General features: G+C 38.9%; 1 protein-coding gene across 1 annotated transcript in view; it reads left to right on the top strand.

The window, feature by feature from the left end:
• Window positions 1–12,759, top strand: part of YWHAQ (tyrosine 3-monooxygenase/tryptophan 5-monooxygenase activation protein theta) — a 37,246-nt gene that overhangs the window by 19,274 nt on the left and 5,213 nt on the right. The window contains exon 3 of the mRNA XM_047746016.1: window positions 12,478–12,601. Within this exon, the coding sequence (XP_047601972.1) occupies window positions 12,478–12,601 (124 nt within the window). The remainder of the gene's footprint in view (window positions 1–12,477; window positions 12,602–12,759) is intronic.

Raw genomic sequence — 12,759 nt, 5'->3', positions numbered from 1 at the left:
GTAAATAGAAATAAGGAATGTAAGTATAGAAACAGGTTTGGAAATAAATTTATTTCTGTTGAAGGCATAGTGAGATCTAATAGAAAATCATTTACAAATGTACGAGGATACTGAACTATGTAATGCTACAGAGAAGTTGGGAGTGTGAATGGATTGCCAGAGGGGTTGTATTACCTCCCTGAGTTTCCTGCACTTCAGAGTACGACCTTTATCCTTGTGGATTCAAACACACTGTGTGGTTGCGGGGGGTGGTTCAGGGGTAGATCCCAAACAGTCAAGATGATGTGACTGGTATATAAAACCAAGAACATTATTCGTTTAGAGTAAGGGATAACTAGCACAAAACTTGGCAGTACCTGTGTTGGCATGACCAATATGTTCTCTTTCAGTAGGCAGATAGACTCACACAGAAATCAAGTCATCATCAGGAAGTTGTTTAGTAAATGTGGCCTCATGATGAGGAATTCTGTGGCTGTTCAAATGTGTAATGGCCATGATGTCCACAGCAGGGCATGTGTTTGCCAGTGGGTTGATGGACTGTGGCTCACACTCCTTGGGCTATATATTGGATTGTTTTCTTCATCCTCTTCTGTTCCGTGTCTCTTTCTGTTCTGATTGAGTAATCCTTATTTTTAAAGTATATTTATTTTCCATTATGTCAGATTATAGTCAAGTCTTGCATTTTTATTAATTTGCTATGCAAATTTTCGTATATCAAAACTAGACAAAGTCTTTTCCTTCAGTGGGTTACAGTTCAGGAGAGGAAGATGTCCCAAAGTATACCATGCTTATTCGTCTGAGGTTTCCAAGTGAAATCTGGACTTGGATAAAATTACATCCATGGGTTTGGGTTGCTGAATATCAGAGGGCTAGGGGAGTAAGGCCAAAGGAAACATCAGGATGATACCCAGGTTTCTAACCTAAGGCAACTGAGTGCTTTTTCTAAGAAAAATTGAATAGGGGAGGAGAGTCAACACATTGTGTTCACAAGGCAAATTTTATTTTTAATGAGTAAAGTTTAAAGTCCCAGTGGCCCATCCAGGGTGTTCTGTGTGTGTGTGCACAAGTGCATGTGTTGAGGAGCCCTCAGTGTAGTGTGTGAAAGAAAGATGTGTGTGTTGGTATATGTTCTTTGAGGTTTATGTACCAAGCAGTATTCTGAGTAATTTGAATTAATTCACTTAATCTTCACGACAGCCCAGTGAAGTAATAGTGATTGGCATTAACTCTGTTTTATAGATGAATGAACTGAGGTACAGAGCTGTAAAGCAAATTGCCCAAATAAGCAAGGGGCAAATTTCTGAGTCATTAACATGTAGATATTGGTTAAAGTCATGCCAATAAATACCTCAAATTAATCTACACCTTGTCAGTTACTTTAAAGTGGATGTGAACTATTGAAATATTTGAGATTCTAGATTATTCTAATGAAACATTTCTTCCGGATAGCAAGTTTTCATAGTCATCAGATTTTTGAAAGTCTAGTCATAAAGGCAGACACTTGTTTAAAAAAATTAATATACTTAAAAATGTAGATAATCCTCTAAAAGAGGGTTGGGAGACACATGTCCTTTTATAGCCAACTCGGTTCTTTGCACATACTACGTTTGAGAGAATTTCTGTATTTCTAGGTAATCTGAAATACTACCCACTACAAAACATTATGTATCACACATGTATTGTTATTCAGAATCTTCACAATAATTCTGTGTTGTTACAGTTTTAGGAGTGTGGAAACTTCACAGATTAAGACCAGGAATTTTTCAGTTACTTGAAATTTTAGTTACTGTAATTATTCTAATTGGTGCCTTCTCTTTTATTCCATTACTTCTTCCTTCCCACTCTAAAAGAGTTCTTTCAGTATAGGTCTGAGTGGGAACTTCTGTCTTTGTCTGGATAGATAATTTATTTTGCACCTGATTTTATGTGGCACTTTTATTGGTTAAAGAATTGCAGCTGACAGTTGCTTTTCTCAGCGCTTTGAAGACACTTGTTTTCAGATGAAAAATCAGTCGTCAGTCATACTGTTTCTTCCTTTATAGGTAACATGTCATTTCTCTGGTTGCTTTTAAGAATTTTCTTGTCTTTGGCATTCTTCAGTTTTGCCATGATGGTCTAGGTATGAATTTATTTTTATTTTCTCTTCCTTGGGATTCGGTGTGTGTTTCTACTCTGAAGATTATTGTCTTCTCTACTATTAGTGGGAGAGCCTCAGCCTTACTCCTGCATTCATGAATAGCATCTCTTCCTCATTCTTTCTCGTCTCTCTAGAATTCCTATCACATATTATCTTAAACATCTTTTTTTTTTTTTCTTGAGAGAGTAAGACAGAGAGTGCGAGGGGAAGAGGGAGAGAGAGAATCTTAAGCAGACTCCATGCCCAGCTCAGAGCCTGCCCCAGGGCTTGATCTCACGACCCCAAGACCATTACCTGAGTCAAAATCAAGAGTTGACGCTTAACAGATGGCGTCACCCAGGTGCTCCTAAACATCATATTTTAGACATACATAATTTTTTCATCTTGTTAGTTATTCTGTGTTCTGATTAGTTTCTTAAAATGGGCCTTCTATTTTTACTAATTTTCTCTTTTAATTCTAAAAACCTTTTCCCCTCCCCCCTCACGTCCAGACTGCCCTTTTTAAAAAAATTTATTGTATCATGTACTTCCCCCTAGCTTCTTATTCCTTTTTTTTTTTTTTTAATCTTTTTTGGTTATTTTAATCAAATAAAAGTGTCAGACTTATACAAAAACAAAGAATGTTCTAATAACTCATAACTCAGCTTCAGCAATTATGAATTGTGTTTTCTTTATATCCCCCCCCCAGAAACACTCCTTACCACCCACCCCTCTTTTGAAGCTAGTCCTGGGCAGCAGCATCTGTTTAATCCTTAACTATTACTAAAATGTGTATCTTGAATCATTTTTAACATGCTTATTTTATGTTTTGTTACACACTCAGTTTCTGAGTTCTTGGGTACTAACCTCTTGTTTGCGTGCTGATCCCTCATGGTGGGTTTGTTATTTTTAATAGCAGGGATGTCATTTTTCCCATGGAACTTGTGTGTGTCTGGATTGTGGAAGCGTCTTTGCGGCGGTTTGGCGATTCATTTCTGTGGGCACACTAGGCTTTGGCCCATTTCTATGTACATGTTTAGCTTGTGGACTCACGCGTCATGTATGGAGTAAAACTCTGAATAGCACCTGCACGGGACACGGGTTCAGGTTTCAGTTTGTTACGGGCGACTCTGCCCACCGGCCGCAAAGCCCAGGAAATAGTTTTCTTGCTATTTCTCAGCAGTGACAGACGGAAGTTTTTCTAGGCCCCTACTCCCTGCACACACCATTGTCATTGTTATAAACTGGCACTTTTAGCTCTTTGTTTTGTCTTCTTGTCCAGCGCCTCAAGGTCTCCCTTTCTTCTTTTGGAGCTCTGTTACAGTTTTTCTGTTTTATTTGCTTCTCTTTGGGATTTTTTTTATTTTTAGAAGGGAAGGTCTGCTCAGTTTCCCTGTACTGCCAGAATCAGAAAGTCTTGTTTTTGCCCATCTATTTTAAGGTAATGAGTCACAGATTTCTGAAGTACTCCATATTAAATTGATCGAGGTATGTTCTGTCTCTGTGTGTGGAGGTATTTTTTTCTGATGTACTGCCATTTGGGTAGCAGTTAAAATATGTTACCGTTTGGTGAGGTCAGGTGGACAGCACAGTAAACCTGCATTCAGACTTGTATTTAGTTAGAAATCTTCTGTTCGTGAATTTTATTTGTGCTCAAATTGAATAAGTCCCATTAATTTGTGTTTCTCGTATTGGTCAGAAATCTTGGTAATATGATATATGACTTACTATAATAGAAGATATTAATAAATGCCATTTAATTGCCAGTCTTTAAAATACATGAAATTTATATAAGATACGTCTGGGAACTGAACTCATATCATGAACTTATAAAGAGTTCCTACAAATCAGTTTAGGAAAATAGCAAATGATGTAGATACAGTGTTAACCTAAAAGGACATACAACTGGTTTGACTTCATTTATAATAAAACTACAAACAAAACTCTAATAATATATTTTTCCCTTACAGACTGGAAAAAAGAAAAAAGAATGTTTTTTTCTGAGTTCAGAAGATGTTGAGAACTAGGAACATTCAGAACATTGCTAGTGGGATTGTAAATTGAAAACGGCCTCCAGGGAGGACAGTTTATCCTTAGCATAAAGTGTACATTTGGTTGTGGGAAATATCTAAAGTTGCCTGTTTGGTGGACGACTGTGCAGTCATCTTCGTACAAAGAGGCAGTTATATGGATATGGAATGATCTCAGAGGGGTTATTATATGGAAAAAGCAAGGTATAGAGCAGTGTATAGTATGGGGACATGAGGGAGGGAGAACGTGGATTTTTAAATGTATAAAATATCTGGGGAAATGTACAAGAAAGTAGTAATGATGGTTTCCTTGAGGGAGGGGAAGAACTGGATGGCTAAGAACCCAGGGAGAGGAGAGAAGCTTTATCACTTTCGCATTTTCTGTGATGTCCATGTATTATGCATTATTTTAATAGAAACCAGAGTCTTACTGTGCGTCAAGAGAAGATACAGATAAGGAAGGAAGAATCCTTCCCCTAAATCTAAAGATTTTATTTCTTTGAGAGAGAGAGAAAGAGTTTGAGTGCATTGAGTGGGGTGTGGAGCAGAGGAAGAGGGGTAAGCAGACACTGTGCTGAGCACGGAGCCCAATGCAGGGCTTCCCTGTTCAATTATTCTTTCAAATAAGCCCATTTATAACTAGTATTTTCTGTGTCCTTAACTAAATTAAAATGGAATTCGTAAGTAATATACCTACACATAATTTTAAATATACATTAATATACATTAAGACTAATGGGAGAAATAAAAGTAATCTGTAGTAAAACAATATGTACTTCCATACGTAAGTGTACACATGTCTAAATTGTAGAGCATAACAGAGTCAGAGGTTGCCCCTAAGAATCACCGTGAGTGCACGAACCTTCAAATACAGGTTCCAGAGTCTGTGCTAGAGTCTCTCCCTCTGCTCCCCCCGCCCTCCCCCACCCTCCCTCCTTGCACGCATGCGCTCTCCCACTCTCTCGTAAGTAAATCTTTAAAAAGATAAATAAAAGCTGTTCGGGGGGGCCTGGGTGGCTCAGTCAGTTAAGTGTCTGATTTTTTTTTCAGCGCAGGTCATGATCCTCAGGGTTGTGAGATTGAGGCCCAAGTCAAGACTCCTTACTCAGCCAGGAGTCTGCTTGAGATTCTCTTTCTCCCTCTCCCTCTGTCCTCTCCCCCAATAAATAAATCTTTTTTTAAAAATAATAAAAAAACAAAAGTTTAAAAATGTTCAGAGAAAGAACTGTTACTATTAACATGACTTCACCTTCTGTTCTTAGCACATGCCTAAAAATTTTAGCACCTTCTATGCGAATGTTAAGTGGTACAGCAAGAGATTTAGTTCCTGACTTTTTAGTATTGAAATAATGCTCTGAATTATGACTGGTGCCTTATCTTGAGAAGGAGTATATATCTTCCGAAGCGGGGTACTTACTAAGAATGAAAGATTTAGCATTAGTACTACACTGGGACAGCAGGCTTAAGCTGGGATGGTCCTGGGCTAACCAGGACATACTACTCCTGCGGTACAATTTACTGTTGAAATTTTGTTTGTTTGTTTATAGAGGTTTGGGATTTGATACAAGCTTTTAAGTAAAGGAGGTAAGGACCAGAATAGGCTTTGCAACTTGAGTTTGAACTGTAACTGATCTCATCTGCCATGTGATGTTCGCTAAACCACACAGCCCTTGGGATCTCTCACATTGGTCATTGTTCTCTTATTTCCTTTTTTTTTTTTTTTTAAGATTTTATTTATTTATTTGACAGAGAGAGCGATCACAAGTAGACAGAGAGAGAGAGAGAGAGAGAGAGGGAGGGAAGCAGGTTCCCCGCTGAGCAGAGAGCCCGATGCGGGACTCGATCCCAGGACCCTGAGATCATGACCTGAGCCGAAGGCAGCGGCTTAACCCACTGAGCCACCCAGGCGCCCTGTTCTCTTATTTCTGAAAAGCTTTACTTCATTCTTTCATTTTTTTAGCCGTCCACCAGAGTTGGAGTTCAAGACTTGGATTCCAAGACTTAACAGTTCTAAATCAGTAAAATTTTTAAATAGTGCAAGAGCTATTAATTGTTCAAGGCATTCATTTTATTAAAGGTAGAAAATATTTCCATGGATTAATTGATGCTGTGAAATCTGATCAACTTGGATCATGTATTGGGTGATTTTTTTTGCCTGAAGGCAGCAAATCCTTTAGAGACTCAGCTCTAGCTCCTGTACTTAAAATGGTAATTTCTGAGAATGGAAGGCCTTTGGATCTTAATACTCATTATATATAAAGAAACAGAGTTTTGAGAAGCTGTGATTTGTGACAAGATCAAAAGCTAATGACAGAAGTCACTTTCATGAATGATAATCTAATTTCTAAAATCATACATTCTAAAATAACCTAAAGTTACTCTTGTCCTTTATCTTTGTCTGTCTTGGATCCACCCTGTAATTCCAACCTGTCACGTGCAGCTTCTGAAGGATCCCCTTGGCCCCCCCCCAAATAGGGGTGGTTATATTTGCATAATTTCTTTCTGGATGAAATATGACCTCCTTCTTGAGTCTTGAGTTTTACTTTGATTTCAGTGTCTTGGATTAATCAACCTGAGCAAGAGACAGTTACTATCTAGAGACTGTTCTTCGTACCTACTATATCAGTGGCTCTTTGTACTGTATACAGTACTTAAAGTTGGAGTGTTAGAAGTTTAGCTTTTACCACTCAGTAAATGTTCCAGTTGTTAAATAATTATATTGCCCTCTGCACCATATTCTTTTGTTTGGTTTTGTTTTACTAGTTATATATCTAACGTATAGCCAAATGCTCTTAGATATTTTTGGCTATATTAATCCTTATTTTATAGGGTAGTAATTAGAAATACTGGCTCTAGTTTCAGATTCTGGCTCCATTTAATGAATTTTATGATTTTGGACCTATTTCTGGACGCTAGTGTTTGTTTTTTTTGTAATTGTCAGTGGTTTATATGTAAGTGATACAGAAAGTGCTTGATGGGACTTGGCACATGAAGGACACTGGGATCTTGCTGAGTGAATAGACACAGTGAGTTTTTATATGGTAATGTGTGCTGATTAAGCTGATAAGAATATGCAGATGATGATTAGTATATATGCCCTAAAGTCAGAGATCCAGTGTGTTTAATAGTGTTTTATTAGTGAATTTCAGTAAGTTACTAATAGGAAAAAGAATACTTTTTGATTCCTTTTGATTATTTTGTTTGTATTTTAAGGCTTTTCATCAGTTAACCTACTCTTCTCAGTAAATCAGTTTATTAAGCTATATAATGAGGGACAGAAGCCAGTTTATTTTGTCTGTAAAACAGAAACCACTTAAATGAATTTAAGGTAAAGATACTGTTTTAGTTTGTTGAATTCCAGGGAATATTACCATCAAAGCCTAATGAACTGTTCAGCAAAACTGTTGATACTGGGCGCCTGGGTGGCCCAGTTCCTTGGGCCTCTGCCTTGGCTTAGGTCATGAGCCCCGGATCGCGCTCCCTGTTCTCGGGGAAGCCTGCTTCTCCCTCTCCAACTCCCCCTGCTTGTGTCCTTTCTCTTGCTGTGTCTCTCTCTGTCAAGTAAATACAATCTTTAAAAACAAAGACCAAAGTCCAAAAAACTGTTGATGTGATGGTAGGATTATTATATGCCAAAATAATTCACTCTTAGAGTATGAGTGAAGTTTTGTTTTCTTCCTAGCCTTTTCTCCAAGACATGGGGTTGAAGAGGAATGGTTATTATGACTAAATCTGTGTCAGTATTAGTGCTTGACATTTTCATTTCTTATATAGTTCTTCACAGTTTTTCTGATACAATTCTCTATTTTTTTTTTTTTTTTGCCATCCTATCTGTATGAGATTAAGCTTATTCTAAGATCCTTTAGCATCTCTTAAAATGAGCTGTATAGGCACTGATATTTTTTCCTCTGACTTTGCTCAGGTTTGAGTTTCTGTGGTCTAGAACTCAATTATTAGTCCATCTTGTAATTTGGGCAGTCAGTTTTGTCTGACTCTTGGTTTCATCTCAGGTCATGATCTCGGGGGTCATGGGATTGTGCCCTGTGTCGGGCTCCATGCCCAGTGGGGAGTCACCTTGAGATTCTTGAGCTGTCTCTCAAATAAATAAATAAATCTTTAAAAATCTTTAAAAAATCTATGGGGCGCCTGTGTGGCTCAGTGGGTTAAAGCCTCTGCCTTTGGCTCAGGTCATGATCCCAGAGTCCTGGGGTTGAGCCCCACATTGCATCTGTCTCTCTGCTCAGTAGGAGCCTGCTTCCTCCTCACTCTGACTGCTTCTCTGCCTGCTTGTGATCTCTGTCAAAGAAATAAAATATTTTTTAAAAATCTTTAAAAAAATCTAAAAAAAAGAATGCATCACTTGCCTTCTACCCTTCTACCCATCACACCCTTCTACCCATGTCTGTGTTGGAGGGAACTACAATCTTAGCTCCCCAAACCTTCCAGGATCATAAAATCTGTGGGTTGAAGATCTACAAAAGGGATCTCATGCTTAATCAACAAGAGTAACACACAGGAGAAATTAGCAGGGGAGCTTTTAACTGTGTAGATGTGGTTAACAGATTCCCTTTCTTGTGACTTCTTACAAGTGACCTTATATGGAAAGATTTCTTATCCATATTGAGTTTTTTTAATGATTTTTTTTTTCTGAAGTTGTATACTTAGGCTATATATCTTAAATATTTATAGTCCTTATTCTATCTGGCATTAATAATTAATACTGGTATTGATACTACTTGATAACAGCCATGATCAGTTTGGTAAGACATGAAGCAGAATCCAGTCTTTTGGGGCTAAAATACACACCTGTGCTACTGATAGCATGTGGAAAGACAGAAGTGTTCTGTAACTGTTGTTTTCCTTCACAGCGAGCTATGATGAGGAACCCCGTGACCTGGCTGACCCTCCAGGAGGGAAGTGATGTAAAGTCACTTTACAAAAGCCGGTGTTGTCAGTCGTATGTAAATGGGGAAAGGAAGAGTTGAAGCTGGAAAGTGGCTGTAGTTACTAGTGCAATAGCTGTTAAGCAGCTTTCCAAAAATCTTTGCAAGGCCAGGAAGCCATCCTCATGAGCACGCACACATCTGGTTGTGGGACCGAGGGCGGCAGATAGTGCTAGAATCACATCTCTCCTCTCACCCTTAGTCCTCACTCCACTCGGGCTTTCTCAGCCTCCTCTCCCACGTTTAATCACAAAGTGCTACGTGTTAAAGGTACCGAGTAGCCTTTTTGTGTGACTAAATGTCTTCACCAGAGTTGGCACCTTTTTGGAGATCGTCTGAGATCTTGTCTTAACAGACTGACTGACTTGGGAGAAAAAGAGAAGTGAGAGGCACTTTGTTTTATGTTACAGTTCCTCAGTTTGGGTACAAGCAGAGGTGGTGATTACCACAGAATAAATACTGTGTTTGCATTATTTAATACAGCTTCTCAGAATCCAGTCTTGTTTGATTTTTCTTTTAAAATGGGGTGACTAGGGCACCTGGGGGGCTCATTTGGTTAAGTGCCTGCCTTGGGCTCAGGTCATGGTCCCAGGGTCGTGGGATCAAGCCCCTACGTTGGCTTTCTGCTCATTTGCTCTCTCTCACTCACCAATCTCTTAAATAAATAAATCTTAAAAAAGAGAAGATAGGGATGACTGTGAGTCAGTTTGAGATTTGAGAACAAGTAAACTTTTTGTGGCAGTCTCACTGTTGCCCACCCTCCCTACAAAAATCCTAAATTCAGGTGTTCCCCAAAGTAGTTTTTGAATGGAAAATCATCCATGATAGATAAAAATGGTTTTTGAGTAAAAAATTAAAATTGTACGAATTTCTAAGATTCTGAGAAAGAGTTTCTCAGGTTTATTTATTTGACAGACAGAGATCACAGGTAGGCAGAGAGGCAGGCAGAGAGAGAGAGGGAAGCAGGCTCCCTGCCGAGCAGAGAGTCTGATGTGGGGCTGGATCCCAGGACCCAGGGAACATGACCTGAGCCGAAGGCAGAGGCTTTAACCCACTGAGCCACCCAGGCGCCCCTCATTTTAATAACCATTAAAATTGGTGATGTTGAGCAGAAGAAATTCTTACAACCCAATCTTTTGAATCTTGTCTCAGTTAAGAGGATGGTGCTTTGGAGGCATTAGTTTTTACACTTGCCTCTCCTGTTTGAACTCATAACCCCCAACATCAAGAGTCACCTGCTCTATTGACAAAGCCCTTACCAACCTCCATTGCTGCGCTTCTGGTCCGGCAGCTTTCCAGACTGAAGCCACAATTTTGGTAAGAGTTTGCCAATTTTATAATATATAGCCTTCAGGGGCTTTGTTAGCTAATTTTAAAATTAAGAATTTTGCCGAGCTTTAGACTCTTTTATTTATTTATTTATTTTTAAGATTTTATTTATTTATTTGACAGAGAGAGATCACAAGTAGACAGAGAGGCAGGCAGAGAGAGGGAGGGAAGCAGGCTCCCTGCTGAGCAGAGAGCCCGATGCGGACCTCAATCCCAGGACCCTGAGATCATGACCTGAGCTGAAGGCAGCGACTTAACCCACTGAGCCACCCAGGCGCCCCTAGACTCTTTTAAAATATGTTTTTCTTTTTTAACATTTTTGTTTATTTTCTTCAAAATAACTTATGGATGTAACCACTGCATTTTGTTTAGGCCATTTTTAGATAAACAACAGGAAAGTTCTTGAGTTAGAACTACATTTTCTAAACTTTTCCTTAGCCTTCTTTTAAAGTCTGTAAACAATTTTTTACTTCTTTGGTAGTATACTTAAGTGAATTTGAAAGTCTTAACTGAGTTCCTCCAAACTTGTAATTCTGTATTGTAGTTGGTATTATGTAATGTTTAGTTGATAATATCCGGGGGCTGTTTTTCAAGAACACAAAAATGACTGTGTCAGTTCCTTGCTTATACTTTGTAACTAGTGTCTCGTTGCCTAGATCAGTGCTTCTCAAACTTTGCACCTAGGCAGAAGAGTGGGAGCACCTGGCTGGTTAATTACTAACATTGAGTACTTAACATGCGGAAACTATACCATGCTTTCACATCCATTTATTGGTTTTATTCCCCAAACAAACCTGTAAGGTCTGTACCTGTATTAGTATCTTAAAATTTCTATGAGAATTTTATTTTCTTCCATAATATTTTTCATTACAAAACAATTTTTACTTACCATCAAGTAAAATCGATAGTCCAAAAAGATCTCTATCATATTTGACTTCTGTGACTTTTTTGTTTTAATTAATCTCTATGCCCAGTGCAGGGCTGGAACTCAAAACCCGGAGATCAGGGCTGCATGCTACACTGACTGAGCCAGCCAGGCACCCCTCTTCTGCAACTTTTTATTCTTCTGCACACCTTGTACAAATCCCTCAGTTTGAGAGGCACTAGCTCACTGGTTCAAGGGTATGTTTCTTTGAATAAAATAGAGAATGAAGACATATTTAATTGCTAACCCGATTTTTTCAAATAATTCATTTGACATGACTGTCAGATTGCTCTGTGTGTTTCTAGACTGCTTTCTCTTGATCCCTGTACTTACCCTTATTTTGGATGAGCATTGCTCTGCAGAAGACACTGAAAATAGCCAGCCCTGCTCTGGGCCATGCTGGCTGACTTGTTCTGTGACTATGCTGTTCTTCATACTTGATGTCTTTCCCCAGTCTGAAGTGCCTGGCTGGCTCAGTCAATAGAGCAGGTGACTCTTGATGTTGGGGGTTATGAGTTCAAACCCCATGTTAGGCTTGGGGTTTTTTTTATACACACACACATACACACACCCTAAAAAAAGATGACTGCACATCCCACTTTCAAACTGCTACAATCCTGCTCTCTCTTCTTAACAAGTCAAATATCCCTTCAGCGACAGCCTGTCTGCAGCAGCCATCACCAGCACAGCCAGATGCTCTCTCTGTGTCGCTTAGTCACATATCTCTTAATGCCTGGCATATGGTAATGGTGTACTTAACCGCTTTTCTTACTAGACTGTGAGCTCTTTGAGGGCAAGAACTTTGTGTTTTCTTTATATCCCCTCTGGCAAATATAGCGCCTGGCCCCCAGCCAGTACCAAGAAATGCTTGAATGGACGGGTGAATAGACTTGACTCTTTCTGTTTAGAGTTTGATGCAACCCTGACTCTACTATTGGAAACTGTGCCTTGCTATGAGCCAGAGCGTTCAACTCATGACAACCACATGGCCCCTGCTCTCAGCCCATGCTTCAAGTCCAAGGCAGTGTGGTTGTAGTTACTGTGGTAGTTAATGATTCAAATGCATATCGTTGTTCTTGTCTGTAATAAAATAGCTTTTTATTGGTACCTGATATTTTATCTTCTTTCTTTCAGGAATTGTTGGATAAGTATTTAATAGCCAATGCAACTAATCCAGAGAGTAAGGTCTTCTATCTGAAAATGAAGGGAGATTACTTCCGGTACCTTGCTGAAGTTGCATGTGGTGATGATCGAAAGCGTAAGTATATTTGATTTATGGGTGAAGTTGAAAATAAAAAAGGAAGGGAGGATAAGTGGGACACTGTAACAGTAATCTCTGTGTAATCTCCGGGCCCTCTGTAACTTTTTAAATATCTTGAAATCCTAAAAAAAAAATCTTGGAATCTTCGTAAAAGA

Source organism: Lutra lutra, chromosome 9, assembly GCF_902655055.1.
Source record: "Lutra lutra chromosome 9, mLutLut1.2, whole genome shotgun sequence".
In the NCBI taxonomy this organism is placed as follows: domain Eukaryota; kingdom Metazoa; phylum Chordata; class Mammalia; order Carnivora; family Mustelidae; genus Lutra; species Lutra lutra.
The sequence above is the reverse complement of the archived record's forward strand: the minus strand, read 5'-3'. Positions and strand labels throughout refer to the sequence as shown.